Here is a 17,871-nt window from a genome sequence, read left to right as displayed (position 1 = left end):
TCTCATACCAATAGATGGGGTGGAAGGACCATACAAAGAATCATCTATATGTAACGCTGAGTTAAAATCACCCATAATGACCCATGGCTTGTTATAACATAAACCCTTATGATTGCATAAATTATCCCACAGAGTTCTTCTCTCTTGATACTTATTCTTAGCATAAACAAACGAAACAAAAACAGAATGATTATCAGCTTTTGAGAAGACCTGAGTATGTATGACTTGGTCCGATTGGGCCAAAATCATAATATCAACCACATCAGCATTCCAACCCAAAATAATTCTTGTACCCCTATCACATAATCCTCCATTCGATGTCCAATTCCAAGACCGGAAAACATTTTTACACACCTTAGCCAGCTTAGAGATATCCACATGAGATTCAAGAAGAGCACAAACAGAAAGTTTATTTTCAGACACTAAAAGCCGAACCTCACTTTGTTTCAGGGGAAGGTTCAAGCCCCTTATGTTCCAGGCAGCTATACTATCCATCAACACCATTGTGACCGGGAGTGCTTGCCCCCTCAGAATGTTTTTGCCTCTCACCACGCATAAAGTCAGCCATCTCAGTAGGGACCTTTTCCACCACCTCTTCATCTATTCGAGTATCTTTCCCATTATTATCTATTCTAGCCGACTTCCCATTATCAACCTTCCTCGTATCACCGACATCCGCCTCCCCATCATCCAAATGCAAAGCAGCAAACGAGTTTTGAGTATGTACCCCTTCATTAGTAGCAACACTCGTCGTATCCGGTTTCGTTCCTGACGTGCTCGGCCCATACTTGTTAACCTTCGGCCGATAAACAAACTTCTGTTTTGGCTTTTGTTTCTTATTCATTACACCCCCACGAGCCACCTTTCTCTTATCCACAGTGAAGCCATCCTCATCAATAGCCACTTGTTTCTCTTTATGTTGGACATTCTTGGCACAATTCTGGTCATTATGGCCAAAAATACAGCAAATGGAACACCTTTGCGGCTGCCATTCATATTCAATTTTTACCTTTTCAGTAATGTACCCATCTTCATCAAGCTTAGGAATGGCTATAACGATATGATCTTTCAGTTCCTGATCCGCGTCTATCTCAATTAAAGCCCGAGCAAAACTGCTCCTCCCCCAACTATCCGCACACATATCAGCCGTGTATCCATCAAGTCTCTTCGGATTACCTATCTTTGAAGCTAAAAGACTCAAGCCATCATCTGTATAGACTGAAATAGGAACATTAAACATTTTAACCCATACCGGAACCGTTTTGATCCCCTCCTTCTTCAAGCTAACCGATGGTGTCCAAACATTCAAGAATAAAGGAACTTTCCTGATTAACCATGGGCCCCCTTCCAGCACTTTTGCCATACCTTCCTTCGACTCAAATTTAAAGAAAAAGAAGCCATCGGAATTCATCATCAGTTTAGAGTAACCATACTTCGACCAAACATTTTTCGCATAATACTCAACCACGGGAAACGGAAGCCGATTACCTAAAAAATATCCATATAGAACATTTTCAAATTTCTCCTGAACTTTACGAACAACTTCTCTAGGAATTACCACATCCACATCCTTAACCATTTCCGCAGAATCCAGCTTCCTGAAGTTTACTTCTTTTTTCTGCTCATCATTCATCATGACCTTAGCTGCATAGGATACAGGCATGGTGTTCCTGTTCCGAACATTATCTTCACCTCCACTTATATTACCCACCTGAACCGGCACAGTAATCTTTTCCAATTCATCGATAACATTGATTGGAGTTTGCTCTTTTTGGACAATACCCCGTTTCGGCAAGAGAGGGTTCCCATCAATTTTTAGTGACCTGATGTCTATACCTCGTCCAGATGTGTGCATGTTACCTTGCACCTCTTGTGCATTCAATGGCTTCGTACTGCTCTTACTAATGAAAACATCCCCATGCAATCTTTCAGAGAACGACCTAAACCCTAGATCCCCCAATCCTTGCTCTGAACCAGTGTTTACAGATGGTTTCCAAAAGAGATCATTTATGGTTGGTGATCAAGAACAAGCTGAAAACTCAAGATAGGTTGGCGGTATGGGAAGTGGGTAGTGCTACTAACCTTAATCTTATGTGTTGCCCCCTGTGTAGGAGGAATCGTGATTCTAGAGACCATTTGTTCTTTCAGTGTTCGTTTTCCTCAAAGGTATGGAATGATATCAAGGTGATGGCTTCGTTGGATCAGATTGATGACTCTTGGCAATCCATTATGGATTGGATGTTGGTTCATGCTTCGTCTAAGAAGGTAGATCACATTGTTTGCAAATTGGTCATTGCGGCGACTACATACTTTATATGGCTTGAGAGGAACAATTGCTTGTTTTCTAATAATCTGGCTAAAGTTGAGTCGGTGGTTGAGAGGATTAAGAACATTGTCAGGTTACGGCTCATGGGTTTCGAGTTCAAAGGTGACTCCAAAGTGGACCGGTTGTTAAAGAATTGGGAGATCGTTGCAGGCGAACAGATGGATGACCCGGGTTAGAAGCCTAGCGCTTGGTGCTTCGGTTCTTCGAGTTTGTGGCTCGGGGCTGTGTCTGTTTTCTTAGTTGTTAGTTTGTTCATTGGTCGTTGTTTTCTGGGTTGTGTTTTTGTCTTTGGTGTTGTTTCCTAGGCTTTGGTTTGTGAAGCCTAGTTGGTATGTCATTCTGGCATACCCTTGTACTGATTTGAGTTATTTATAAAATTAACCAGGGGTAACCCTTTACCCAAAAAGAATATCCTTTTGATTATTCCTTCATTTCCATTTCTGAAGAATACCCATTGAGGAAAATGACTCAGTCCGTTCATTTTCGTTTCTGAAGAATGTCCGTTGAGGGAAATGAATATCCTTTTGATTATTCCTTCATTTCCATTTCTGAAGAACCCGCTGAGGAAAATGACTCCATCCGCTCATTTTCGCTTCTGAAGAATATCCGTTGAGGGAAATGACAGGATTACGCCTTGCATATCTTTGATGGGTTACTCTACACAAACAGATAACACCCTAGATTCCATGCAAGACAATTATTTAACGCAACGTCACAGACAGACTCCTACGTATAATTTTGAGACGAAAGTTCCTAAAGTAGGGGAGACTTTGACATCTATGTCTATTCGACCATCAAACAAATACCAAATCAATGAAATATTGTGTTTCATACTTGGGATTTGTAAAAATATGCGTATCATTTGCACATATCAATTCTTGTTCAATTTCGAGCTTTAAATCGCTTTCTAGAAGGTTATACGCGAACTGATGCGTAAACGTAATCAGTTTAACACGAAAAATACTCCGGAATAGTGAAATAGGCTTAACATACCTTAAATAACCTTTACATAACTTAGAAATAAGTTTTAGAGGGTTTGGTGTGTCGAAATCAAGTTTATTCGCTTATAGGGACTAGTTTTGACAAACTGCGAAAGTATGTCGATTCGTACTGTAATGAACATTCCGGAACTTGATCATAAGTTAAATATGCCCTAAATATCCTTTATGTAGCTTAGAAATAGGCTTTGAGGTGTTTAGTGCGCAAAAATAAACTTTTAGATCAAACAGGGACTAAAAGCGTCAAAAAGTGCATAAGTTTGCATTTTCGCGCATATCTTACGTTCTGAATATATCCGAACATCCAAAAATTTATGTAATCATTAAAATATTTTATTTTAGTGATTGGCAAGATAAAATTCCATTCGTCGCGTAATTTGGATCGTTTTTTCGCGTCCGTTCGTGTTTCGTCGTAATTAACCGAACAACGCAACCGTACGACCAAACAAACCGACATCCGAGATGTTTTTGAGCACATTTCATGTTCCCTGTACTTTAACTTCATTTTAGAGCCTTGAAATGGGGACCTTTTCTGCCAAACTTCCAAACATGGCTTAGGCGGGCCGCGTAAGATAGGCTCTATTCTTACGCGAGGCGCGTAAACTGCCCAGATCAGCAAGCTGATTTCTTTGATTCAGCAGCTGGTTTATGGTTTTGGACATGGTTTTCTTCATTCAAGGGGCTTTTTTTGGGCACCCCTGTTAATCTAATTCATTGGGCACACATGGATGGTTGAGATTGAAGCTCGTTTATCGAGGAACGATCTTAACGGTGGACCGAAATCTATAAATACCCACACTTTCATTCCTTGCAATTCACAAAATCTGATTCAATTGCTCTAAGTTGGGGTTTAGCACTTCATACTTGAGTAATTTGAATCAAGATTTCTTTGCTTGGACCCTTTGTAAGTCCTTCGTGCTTTTATGCATCTTTAACCACGAAAGTCAAACAGTGTTTGACTTTCTGCTTTGACCAGTCTTTGGTCAACACGAAGTTCATTTGAACTTCGCAATGTGAGCATAATCACGATGGTCCTAGTCTCATGTGACTATACCTACTGATTACCGCGTTGATTAGGTGTAGTGACGAGTCGTAGTTTCGGTCAAAATGCGCGTTTATACGTATTTTGCAACCAAACTATTTTTGGGTATCAAAACCCTTTGTTTTGATATCAAACTTGTTTTCAAACTTCGTTAAACATGTTTTAACATGTTTAACTCGTCACTTTTAGATTAGTGCTTATATAGGGTCGTATGATAAGTGGTCTAAACAACCGCTTAGACTTTCGAACCCGACCCATTTGGTCGATCATTAGGATCCGACCAAGCATATATTGTGACCATAGTTGTATAGGGAATAACCTTCTGAGGTTATATTTTATGGTCACTTCGTTTAAATAGTTGTATGATAGGTCGTTTATACGCCTTAGGAAAATGACTAAAATGCCCTTTTTACGCATAATTTCATTTTAAGCATATGTAACCTAAATTTTTTACATCTAAGCTTATTAGGTAACATTATTAAACACGTTAAGGCATATAATACTTGTCATAGGACTAGTTAGGCGGTCCGAACGCGTTTTACGCGAACGACACGTTAAAATAGCGTAAGCTACCTAAACGGGTCGTAATGGGTCGTAAGCACTTAGGTTGGGTTTCAATTTAGTATGTAGGCTCTGTTAAACCATATCATATGAGTTCCAATACTCATTTGGTTTAGGAAACCTCATTCTATCCGATCTCTCAATTTAGGTCCGGTTATTAATGTAGTTACCTATATTAGGTTCCGTTTGATTCCGTGATCCCTCTAGCTTTGCTAAGTTGTTATTCAAGACTTCTAAGCATCCTTAAGTGAGTACATAGTTAACCTCTTTTACCAATTTAAACTGTTTTGGGGTGATTCATATGTGCCAAATGTTTTCGAGTCTTTTAAACAAATGTTATGGTTTATATTACTGTTTGAACTAGTTGAACCGTTTGGAACTGTTTGATCCATGTGAACCATTTGGAACTGATTAATTTATGTGAACTGTTTGGAACTTTTTGATTTATGTGAACCGTTTGGAACTGTTTGAACCGTTGGGTTAGGGAAGTGATTAGGTAACGGGGCGAGTGTAATGTGATAAAAGCATGGTGGATACGCCGCTAGTACTTCCTATATATAAGTGCTTTTAACACATTATATATCGTTGCGTTATCTAGATCACTTGGGCAAATGTTATCAAAACAAAGTTATATTACAAGGTTTTTCTAACAATATAAACCATTCGAGTCTTTATTACAAAAACGATTTGCAATCTGTGTTTTACCTAAACAAATGTTTTGAGTTAAAATTCATGGTATCGAGGTTTTATAAATTACAACTAATCTATTTTGACTTGGTTATTTAATTTACAATACAAACATTTTACAAAATTAAGTTTTCTAATATCAATAACAAAGTTGTTTGAGTTATTTCAAAAGGTAAAACGAGCCATGAATCTGACACTCACATAAAACCTATGTACTCGCCGGCATTTTTATGCTGACGTATTTTCACTTGTGTTTCAGGTACCATAGTTGATGATGTTTGATGATGATATTGATGCATGCTCACATAGGTATGGACGAAGCCTTAGTGACTTAATAACAATGAAAGTTGATTTGTTCATGTTTTGTTTCTAATTTCAATGCAATGTAATACATTTAATTCAATAAAACAGAACTTTTATCCATGTATTGTGAAACAATGATTCTGTTACGACACTCCCCAACGTTTCCGCTGAGGTTTGTTGTTTTAACGCGGTCGGGGTGTGACACCGATCGGATGTTAATTCGATCGGTTGACCATCCGATCAAGCAGTCACTTGATCGTGTGGCTCCGACGACTGAGTTTTGGCGTTTCGCTTCGTGCGTTGAGCTTTTCGATGCGATAGTATTTACACATTAATCCCAACTACTATATCTAACATACAATCACTATAATTAACTTGCGTTTAGCGTTTACGATTCGGTTGTGATAAAGTTTCGATTGCATTTCGATTAATCACCATAAAACATAAGGTAAACATGCACAAGTAACACATAAGTGACACACACAAGTAAAACAATATGCAGAATCTATAATTCAAAGCGCGAATGTGATGGCGACGCGATAAGCAATAAAGCGATAAGTCGAGCGATAAATAGCGATAAACCTTGATTATTACCAAGTACACCACATAATACAATTAATACGATAAAATAAATAGATTATCTACAAGTCAAAGGAGTCAAAACAGGAGTTGGGCAAGGAGTGACAAATCACAATTAGCAATCTTTTCTTCCGTTGACTTCAATCTTGACTTTGACTTCCGAAACACGGGGTGTTACAGCCTCCCCTACTTAAGGGAATTTCATCCTGAAATTAGGCTTTAGCTGTAACAAACAACTGCGGGTACTTCGCCTTCATGTAGCTTTCGAGTTCCCAGGTGAACTCTGCGCCTCGTTTGCCTTCCCATCGGACCTTCACAATAGGAATGCGTGAGGGCCTGAGCTGCTTGGTTTCTCTGTCCATGATTTCGACAGGCTTCTCCACGAAGTGTAGTGTTTCATTTACTTGGAGGTCCTCTAAAGGAACTTGTAAATCATGCTCAGCCAGGCACTTTCTGAGGTTCGATACATGGAAAGTCGGGTGGACGTTGTTAAGTTCCTCCGGTAGTTCGAGTCTATAGGCCACTTTTTCGATCCTTTCCTGAATCTTAAAGGGTCCCACATATCGAGGCGCGAGCTTTCCTCTCTTGCCGAATCTGACCACACCCTTCCAAGGTGATACCTTGTTAGTGTATACGTCTGTAGCTTCCGTCAGTATGTAGTCATGTTTTGTAATGTTTGTGAACAATTTATATATGTATGTATGTTAGATAGTTTAGTAGATCAGGATATGGCGCGTAAATGTTAAGTGCTGACTTTTGTTGACCATGCTAACCGATCGGCTAGCCCAGCCGATCGGACAACCTAACCGATCGAACAGGGTGTTCGATCGAACAACATGTCAGCCGATCGGCTAGCCCAGCCGATCGGCCAGCACTCACTCTATCCTGATGTTACTGCCTATAAATAGCTAGCCGGACTGTTCATTTGTAACTTTTACTATTTTGACTCTCTTGCGAACTCATGTCAGTCTGACCTTTCAAAGGCGCTCGTGTACTTTCAGATTCGATTAATGAAAGATCAGACAGTATTTCAGAGATTAATTTTGTTATCGTATATCTGTAGTTTGATTCAATGAATTCCGCGCATTGATCATATCCGATTCATCTAAGTTCTAGTCGATCAGATCCTATGAAAAAGGGACCTACAAGTGGTATCAGAGCATCAGGGAGCTGAATCGAGATCTACGACGACGCATTCACCGGAATTCGAGCTTCTTTTGCCGATTTAGAGACAAATTTCACCGGAAATTTGTTATTTCTGCCGATTCGACTCAAATTTCACCGGAAATTTGACAGATTCTTCTACTTTCTACTCAGATCTAGCTTTGTTTCTCATTTTGTCACCACAAAACCGGAAAAACTGAAAATTGAGAGTGATTTTACAGTTAAAATTTGATAAATCTGCTATAGATCGATTCGCAATCATCAGAAGTATAATCCTTCAAGTTTTCATAACAGAATTCGCCCTAAAACTTGTTCAAATTCATTAAAAACTATGAAAAACTGTTCTTGGTTGCTGATGTCAGCCATTCGGACGACCTAGCTGTTTTTAAGACTTGCAGACATCATCAACTCGATCGAAAAAGCTGTTCAAACGACTTGAGTTACAGTGCTTACAGATTGTGTTGCTTACATCATCAATGTTAGCTGATCGAACAAGTTGATCGATCGAACAGCATTGTTGATATTGTTATCTTTTGCTTACGTCATATTGCTAGCCGATCGGACAAGCCGACCGATCGGACAATAAATGATTGCTGTTACATTCATCTGTTTGACATCCAATCGAACACGCTGATCGATCGAACAAGCCAATCAATCGAACAAGCTAACCGATTGTGTGTGTACTGTTCGATCGAACAAGTCATTCGATCCAAGTGCATTTGTGTTAGAATTTTGAAAATCACAAAGATTCTTCTAAGTGTTTGTTAAACTGTTTCAGGTATTTGAAAATGGACAAGTTCATGAACCCTTTTAGTGACATGTTTGCATTCGCTGGAAACACCGGAGATGATACATCAAACCGAACAAATGAAAATTCTCCGTGCGCGAAGAAAACTTTGTCCGATGCCTTAAGCGTGGAGAGCGCGTATGGTACATATAACAAACCACCAAAGTTGATGGCAATCGAAGAGTATAACAGGTGGGCCAAAAGATTTGATGAATGGTTAAAAGCCTTCGCGTACCCGAGCTGGAAAAGTTTAAAGAACGGCTTCAACAATGGAAGAGTAGATTATGAAAATCTGACAGAAAGTGAAGATATAGAAAATTTTGTGGCTGAGCAGAAGTGCATAGCATTGATACATCAGTCATCGAGAGACGATATAATCTCATTGATTGAATACACAAACGCAAAAGATCTTTGGGAAAAATTAAGAGTTAAATGTGTTGGTACTGCTGAAATAGTCAAGAATAAAATGAAGTTATTGAGAAAAGAGTTTGACTTGTTCGGATGTTTAAAAAATGAGTCTGTTTCTAAAATGATTGAGCGATTTGGGCATCTAAAGCTGAAGCTGGCAAGACATGGAGTCATATATTCTCGAGAAGAGCTAGTCGACAAGCTGTTTGATTCTTTACCAGATGACAAAGATTGGCAATATTTTGCCCTGATGTTAAAGAACACGATAAAGCCGGAAGAGTTGACGGTTGATCTGCTGATTGAGAGACTAGAAAGTCATGAGTTGGAAATAAAGAAATTAAACAAGGTCAATCACTCATCGTACCAACAGAATGTTGAACTGTAATATAGGGGTAGTATGATCCCGAAGACAGTATCCCCCAAAACAGCCTTTTCAGCAGAAAGTTCACAACTGACAAATCAAGAAAGCTTAAACAGTGGTTTTCATGGCGGAATGTCATCCAATGCTTCAAGTCAAGGATCATATTCCAGTACTTCAAGTCAACAGCAATCAGCACCAAAGAATGTATTTCAATGTAACATCGCTATGGATTTGAAAAATGGTCAAAATTTCAGTGAGGAGTCAGCAAAGCAACAAATGGTTTTCTTAGCTTCTGTGCTAGAGTCATATGAGAGTCTCGTGGCGGGAAAAATTGGAAATACTAACCTGACAAAAGAGGATTATGACCAGATCGATCCGGAAGAGATGGAACTGATCGACATAAGGTGGTGTATGGCCAGCGCAGTCCGGAGAGCTCAACGTTTCATGGAGATTACGGGAAGACATTCAATTGGAGGGCCGTCTACAAAACTTGGCTTTGACAAATCAAAGGTGACATGTTTCAGATGCAAACAGAAAGGTCACTTCAAGCGTGACTGCAGAAACGCACCTGCTGGCGATACTGCTAATCCGTTCCGAGAAGATTACTACAAGAAAGCAATCTATCATCAGAATAAATCGGAGCCTCCCAAGATGAAGCAGATTGAAGACAAAGAGAAATCTAGAGCTCTTGCCGTCATTCATGACGATGAAGGATTTGACTGGAGTGAGCTATTACCTGAGGAAGACGCAGTAGGTTATGCGTTTGCAGCAACAAAGATTGTTCCTTTTAAAGACAACAGAACAGAAGAAGAAAAGTTTGTCAACAGAAGGATGAAAGCCCAAACCAGAATGAGCAGAATCTATAACACATACAGAGAAGCTAAAAGGGCAAAGAGATGGGATGCCGATAGAGAATGCTACCTTGATCCACAAGGAAATATTGTAGTTGATCCAGATTCCATTAGTGTTGATGCACTCATCCAGCAATTTGCTGAAGAAGAAGAAGCCAGACAGAAAGAATGGTGGGGAGGTGGTAAAGAGAAAGTGGAAGAGAAAGAAGAAAAAGAGAAAGAAGCAGCAGACAAAGAAGATTGATGATGGGATTATAGACACATCACAAGAATTTACTGCTGAAAATCTGAAGAAGATGGCTGACAGAGTTCTTGCTGCAAAGGAGCTTGAGGTAGTTTCCAGTTCTGGAACTGAGTCAAAATGCCAGGTCAGTCAGATTGACACAAACAAAGAATTAGGTAAGAAGATTAAAACTGACAGTAACTGCAAAAATTGCATGAAAGAGTGCAAGGATTGCAGTACTATTGCTTACCTTAACAACAAAAAGATTGAAGATTTGACAAAAAAGAGTCAGAGACGTTGAAGAACAAATCTTAAACCGTGATAAGATGTTAAGAGTTTCAAATGAATGATCAAAAGAATTAACTGAGAAAATTGAAAGTGATAAAAGTGACATAGAAAGAATAAGAAAGGAAAATGAAAAACTGTGACAACTCGGACTTTAGACCTACTTCGTGCAACGTATGTGAACATGTTATGATTACGAGCTTTGATTTAAATGAATGTTATGTTATTATGTGCTACGTGTATTGCGTATTTAATGTGTTTGTTTGTTAATGAAATCGAATCGCACAACAACCCACACACACACAACCTTGTACGCGAACCGAACGGGTGGCCCATTGAGGGTTCGGCCCATCCTCTACTCGTGTGCATTTAGGGTAAGACAACCCCCTCTCACTTTTACGTAGCACATTACACACACACAAAACCCTAGCATATCTCTCTCTCTCTCTCACGCACAACCGGACGGCACAAGCAAGAATCAGATCACCTCTTGTAATCGGTTAGTGTTTAATTGTGTTTTAGTTATTGATTGATTGCTTGATCGCATGAACGATTAGGAATGTTGATTTAGTTGTCGATCGGCCTGTTGATCGGCCGGATATGTATGTTAATCGGATAATGTATGTTTAGCAAATATAATCGGATTGATTTGTCATGATTGTTAAGATCGGCTAGTTAATCGGCCAAACCTGTTCGATTGATCGGCCGGATAGGTTAGTTAATCGGCCACCATAATTACGAAATCGGATTTGTTGTTGATGATGTTTAATGATAATGTCTTGTGGATCGGCTGTGATGTTATGCAATTCGAATTTTTAATGTTCATGGAACCGGAACATAATATGATTAAGTGTTATTATTGTTCATATGGTTAAATTAGGGTTCTTGATAAAAATATGTGAGTTATGCTTGTTTGATCGATAAAGGATTGGGGATAGAACCCTTGATTGTGTTAATTGGTAAGTGGTAAACTTGGAAACATAATCTAATCGTAACCAAATAGCTAAATTCATGGAAAGTTGTTAAACCGATCGCACAAGGTTCCCTTTTGGTCGCACGAGTGAACTGTTGGACCGAATAACACGGACTGCCCGCACGGACGGTCCACACCAGCTGTTCCGCACGAATTTCCGACCGCACGGATTGTCAATCCGGATGAACTGACAATCCGCACGAACTAATCACCGATCGCGCAGTCCGCACGAATTGACAGACCGCACGAACTGTCAATCCGGACGGACTGACTATCCGCACGAACCAACTGCCCGCACGAGCTGACAATCCGCACGGATTGTCACCCGCACGGATGGTCCAATCCGGACGAACTGCCACCCGCACGAACAGTCACTCGCATGATTTAATTGGTTTTTGTATGGGCCATGTTTTGTGTGCTTGTTTGTCAACTCTGTGTAACCATACGTGCTTTACGTGAACCGAACCTGACTTGTATGATAAACATGTTAGGACGTGATTGAACAATTACTGCTACTTGCTACTCTTGTGTATCTGCCGAGCAAACCAAGGTGAGTTCACACATCCAAGGCATGGGATTCCCGGGTCGGGAATTGGGTTGGATATGTTGAATATGGAATGATTACTCGTACTTACGCATTCTCTAGACTATAGACCATCGTCCTCAGGTTAGTCAGGACACGTTACGTAAAGCCTACGTAACCCAGTATTTGCCAATTGTCTCCCGGGTCGGGAGGACACGTTACGTAAAGCCTACGTAACCCAATACCATCCACTGGCTTCCAGGTCGGAAGGCCACGCTGCGTAAAGCCTACGTAGCCCCCACGCGTACCATGTCCTCGGGGAAGGGCACGTCACGTAAAGCCTACGTGACCCTGTACGTTTTCCTGTTCTCAGTAAAGAAGAACACATGGTCGGAAGTTAGTCTAGTAAGTACCGTTAATGAGAAGCCCTCATTAGCCAGGATAAACATGGGAAGCCCCCACCAGTAATATGAACACAAGGTTTGGGAAGCCCCCACCTTTAGTACACACTAGTATGGGAAGCCCCACTAGCTATACTTATGCACCATGTTATGAACTTACTTTCTGTGAACTCGCTCAACTAGTTTGTTGATTATTTGCTGCATGCCTTGCAGGACCTTAGGTACTTTATGGAGCTTGCACAGGGAGGAGCAGGTCGTTGTGGGATTTGGATTCATGAACGTTATTCGAACTTATAATTATTTTGAGTTTACATTACTATGCTTCCGCTATTTAAACGATGTTTGGTTTTGGAACATCAATCATGTCATGATGATTTACATTGATTACTTTTATTATTAAATGCTATGTTTGATATGATTGATGGCTTGATCCTGGTCATGTCACGCCTCCAAGCGGTGGTACTCCGCGTGTGGATTTTGGGGGTGTGACAGATTGGTATCAGAGCCATTGGTTATAGAGAACTTGGTTTTAATATGGGAAAACGTTTTTATTAAAACCGGACTATAACCAGAACAGTGCTCTCAACGATCCACAACGACGCTTCGCTCCACGTGCAAGACTCGACATCCTAGGTAATAAGGTTTATGTTTATTGCCTGTTTGCTAGAACTGCTTAGAATTTTGCTCGCATTTCGATTAGATACACACGATACTATAGCATGAGAATCCCTACGCGCTTACACTTTTCTGTCATCGCCCTACTCGCGAACCATTCTTACGTATGCTACTTGTTACAATGAAGATCATGTCTGGACGAATCAACATGACACAAGCCCAGCTAGAGGCTCTTGTTCAAGCTCAAGTTGCTGCGGCAGTTGCAGCAGCTCAAGCAGGTAGTATATCCTACAGTATAGGCACACACTAGGATCTTTGAATCCTACATTAACACTCGTATTTAACTTCGTCCTATTCGTACACAATAGGTCAACCAGCGCAGCAAGTTTGCACCTTTAAGAACTTCATGGACTGTCGTCCAAACTCTTTCAGCGGCACCGAGGGGGCAGTGGGACTCCTCCATTGGTTTGAAAAGCTAGAATCAGTATTCGAGATGTGCGAGTGCCCTGAGGCTCGCAAGGTCAAGTTTGCCACCGGCACTTTGGAAGGGATAGCGTTAACTTGGTGGAACGCCCAAGTTCAAATCTTAGGGTTGGCAGCTGCTAACGCCACCCCATGGAACGATTTTAAGGAACTCATCAAGCGTGAGTACTGTACGCGTGAAGATATTCACAAGCTGGAAGACGAGCTGTACAATTTGAAAATGGTTGGGTCAGAAATCGAAGCATATACTAAACGGTCGAATGAGCTGGCCGTTCTGTGTCCAACTATGGTGGACCCTCCATACAAGCGCATTGAGTTGTATCTCAAGGGATTGGCGCCAGAAATTCAGAGCCACGTGACGTCGGCTAACCTCGAAAACATCCAGGAAATCCAGCGCCTCGCTCATCGCATCACCGATCAGGCAGTGGATCAGAATAAACTGCCCAAGCGTGTTAATACTACTGCTAACGTCACCACCTCAGTTACTCCTGCTACATCTGGTGACAGTAAAAGAAAATGGGATGGAGATTCCAGCAGGGGTTCAGCGACTGTTCAGCCACAAGCTCAGCAACAGAAGACTGACCAGTATCAGAGTCCCAGTCAACAATCCTCTAGTAGTCACAGACAGAGGAGATATCAGGGCAGTCAGCCTAGATGCCACAACTGCAACAGGCATCACCACGGCCCGTGTAACAAGGGTCGTTGTCAAAGGTGTCTAAAGATGGGTCATGAGGCCAAGGACTGTAGGAGTCCACGGCCTGCGAATCAGAATCAGCAGCCTCAGCAACCCGCTCCACAGAACCAGCAGCAGCAGCAGCAGCCACATCGTGGAAATCGGGGATGTTTCCAGTGTGGGGCTGAAGGTCACTTCAAACGCGATTGCCCTCAATTGAATCAGAACCAGAACCGCAACAACACCAATAACCAGGGCAACGGGAACAACAACAATAATGGCAACAAGGCAAGAGGTCGAGCTTTCGTTTTGGGAAGAGGAGACGCAGTGAACGATCCCAACGTTGTCATGGGTAAGTTTCTCCTCGACTATATTTATGTTACTGTTTTATTTGATTCGGGTGCGGATACAAGCTATATGTCTGTGATAATGTGTCAACTGCTAAAACGTGCACCAACACTTTTACCCACCAAACACGTAGTAGAGTTAGCTAACGGTAAAAGTTTAGAAGCCACGCACGTAGTTCAGGGTTGTAATCTTATCCTAGCTGGTCAAGCTTTCTCTATAGACCTCATTCCCATAGTTTTGGGTAGCTTCGACGTCGTGATTGGGATGGACTGGTTGTCCCAACACCAGGCAGAGATCTTATGCAGTGAAAAGATCATTCGTATTCCTCGTTCGGGTCAGGAACCTCTCGAAGTTCAAGGCGACAAGAGTGGTGCAGTGGTAGGCATCATCTCTTTCTTGAATGCGCAGAAATGTTTACGAAAGGGGCATACTGCCATTCTGGCACTCGTTACAGACGCATCAGCAAAGGAAAAGAAATTGGAGGATATCCCAATTGTACGTGATTACCCTCAGGTGTTTCCTGAAGACTTACCTGGCTTACCGCCTCATCGTCAGGTCGAATTTCAGATCGAGCTCGCTCCAGGAGCAGCACCCATAGCTCGCGCACCATATCGTCTAGCTCCATCCGAATTGGAGGAACTGTCAAAACAGCTGCAAGAACTCTTGGAAAAGGGTTTCATACGACCAAGCTCTTCGCCTTGGGGAGCTCCAGTACTTTTCGTGAAAAAGAAGGACGGTACGTTCAGGATGTGCATCGACTACCGTGAACTCAACAAGGTGACGGTGAAGAACCGTTATCCTCTTCCGCGCATCGACGACTTATTCGACCAGTTGCAAGGGTCGTGTTACTATTCGAAGATAGACTTAAGGTCATGGTACCATCAGCTGAGAGTCCGGGATGAGGACGTCTCCAAGACAGCCTTTAGAACTCGTTATGGCCACTACGAGTTTCTTGTCATGCCATTCGGGTTAACGAACGCGCCTGCGGTATTTATGGACCTTATGAACAGGGTGTGCAAACCCTATCTTGACAAGTTTGTCATAGTATTCATCGACGACATTCTGATTTACTCCAGGAGTCAGGAGGAACACGAGCAGCATCTTCGCCTTATCTTGGAACTCCTTCGGAAGGAACAGCTGTACGCCAAGCTTTCTAAATGCGACTTCTGGCTTCGTGAAGTCCACTTCTTAGGCCATGTGGTAAACAGGGATGGGATCCATGTCGATCCATCCAAGGTAGATTCGATCAGGAACTGGCCTGCACCGCGTACACCGACAGAAATACGCCAATTCTTGGGTCTGGCAGGTTATTACAGACGGTTTATCAAAGACTTCTCCAAGATCGCACAACCGCTTACGCTACTGACACAGAAGGGTGTTACCTATCGCTGGGGAGAGCCCCAGGAGTCTGCTTTTCAGCACCTAAAGGATAGACTTTGCAGTGCACCTATCCTCTCATTGCCAGAGGGCACAGATGACTTCGTGGTTTATTGTGATGCATCCATTCGGGGACTTGGATGTGTGTTAATGCAGCGCGACAAAGTTATTGCTTACGCTTCACGTCAACTAAAGATTCACGAACGGAACTACACGACGCACGATTTAGAGCTGGGAGCTGTTGTTTTCGCGCTTAAGATATGGCGACACTACCTGTACGGTACCAGGTGCACGATTTACACCGATCACAGGAGTCTCGAGCATATCCTTAAGCAGAAGGATTTGAATATGCGTCAACGACGATGGGTCGAGTTACTGAACGACTACGAATGCGCTATCAAGTATCATCCAGGCAAAGCCAATGTTGTGGCTGATGCCCTCAGTCGAAAGGACACCTTACCGAAGCGCGTGCGAGCGCTACAGCTTACGATTCAGTCTAGCCTTCCTGCACAGATACGAGATGCTCAGGTAGAAGCATTGAAGCCCGAAAACATCAAGGCTGAAGCCTTACGCGGCTCACGACAGCAAATGGAACAGAAGGCAGACGGCGCCTACTATGTAACGGGCCGGATTTGGGTCCCACTTTATGGCGGTCTACGCGAACTTGTAATGGACGAAGCACACAAGTCTCGCTATTCGGTACATCCAGGGTCGGATAAAATGTACCACGACATCAGTACTACATATTGGTGGCCTAGCATGAAGGCCCATATTGCTACGTACGTTGGAAAATGCTTGACCTGTGCGAGAGTCAAGGTCGAATATCAGAAACCAGCTGGCCTACTTCAACAGCCTAAGATACCTCAGTGGAAATGGGAAGAAATTTCCATGGATTTCGTTACAGGCCTACCTAGATCCCAGCGTGGGAATGATACGATATGGGTGATCGTGGATCGACTCACCAAGTCTGCACACTTCCTGCCGATTAAGGAAACGGACAAGTTCTCCACTCTCGCAGACGTTTATCTTAAAGAAGTTGTTTCGAGGCACGGAGTGCCCACATCTATTATTTCGGATCGCGATGCACGATTCACGTCAGAGCTATGGCAAGCGATGCACAAATCCTTCGGCTCAAGGTTAGACATGAGCACAGCTTATCACCCTCAGACGGATGGTCAGTCTGAGCGAACAATTCAAACTCTCGAAGACATGCTTAGAGCATGCGTCATTGACTTCGGCAACAGCTGGGAAAAGCACCTCCCTTTGGTGGAGTTTTCGTACAACAATAGTTATCACACCAGCATACAAGCCGCACCATTCGAGGCATTGTACGGGCGTAAATGCCGGTCACCTCTCTGTTGGGCAGAGGTGGGGGATAGTCAGATCACGGGTCTAGAGATCGTAGTGGACGCCACAGAAAAGATTGCACAGATACGACAACGCATGGCGGCAGCACGCGACCGTCAGAAAGCCTACGCGGACAAGCGTAGAAAGCCATTGGAATTTGAGGTCGGGGACCGGGTTTTATTGAAAGTTTCACCCTGGAAGGGTGTGGTTCGTTTTGGCAAACGGGGTAAACTGAATCCGCGATACGTCGGACCATTCGAAATTATAGAAAAGATTGGCAAGGTAGCCTACAAGTTGAATTTACCAGCTGAACTCGGGGCAGTTCACAATGTCTTTCATGTATCGAACTTAAAGAAGTGCCTATCAGATGAAAACCTCATCATTCCTTTCAAGGAACTCACTATCGACGAGCGGTTGCAGTTCGTCGAGGAACCAGTGGAAATCACGGACCGGGATGTGAAGGTCCTCAAACACAAGAGAATCCCTCTTGTCCGAGTACGTTGGAACTCCAAACGTGGCCCAGAGTACACCTGGGAACGCGAAGACAGGATGACAG

The 17,871-nt window shown here is 42.4% G+C and overlaps 1 protein-coding gene across 1 annotated transcript; it reads left to right on the top strand.

Annotated features, from left to right (window-relative positions):
* The first annotated feature begins 1,986 nt into the window (after positions 1-1,986).
* On the top strand, positions 1,987-2,502 carry LOC110870121. Its single transcript, XM_022119323.1, has one exon. It carries the CDS (start codon positions 1,987-1,989, stop codon positions 2,500-2,502), a length of 516 nt encoding a protein of 171 aa, XP_021975015.1.
* The last annotated feature ends 15,369 nt before the right edge of the window (positions 2,503-17,871 follow it).

This window comes from Helianthus annuus, chromosome 8, assembly GCF_002127325.2.
Source record: "Helianthus annuus cultivar XRQ/B chromosome 8, HanXRQr2.0-SUNRISE, whole genome shotgun sequence".
Lineage (NCBI taxonomy): Eukaryota > Viridiplantae > Streptophyta > Magnoliopsida > Asterales > Asteraceae > Helianthus > Helianthus annuus.
The sequence above is the reverse complement of the archived record's forward strand: the minus strand, read 5'-3'. Positions and strand labels throughout refer to the sequence as shown.

What these genes read in the sequence shown, in the direction of transcription:
- LOC110870121 (XM_022119323.1), top strand. Translation starts at nt 1,987, where the DNA reads ATGGTTTCCAAAAGAGATCATTTATGGTTGGTGATCAAGAACAAGCTG.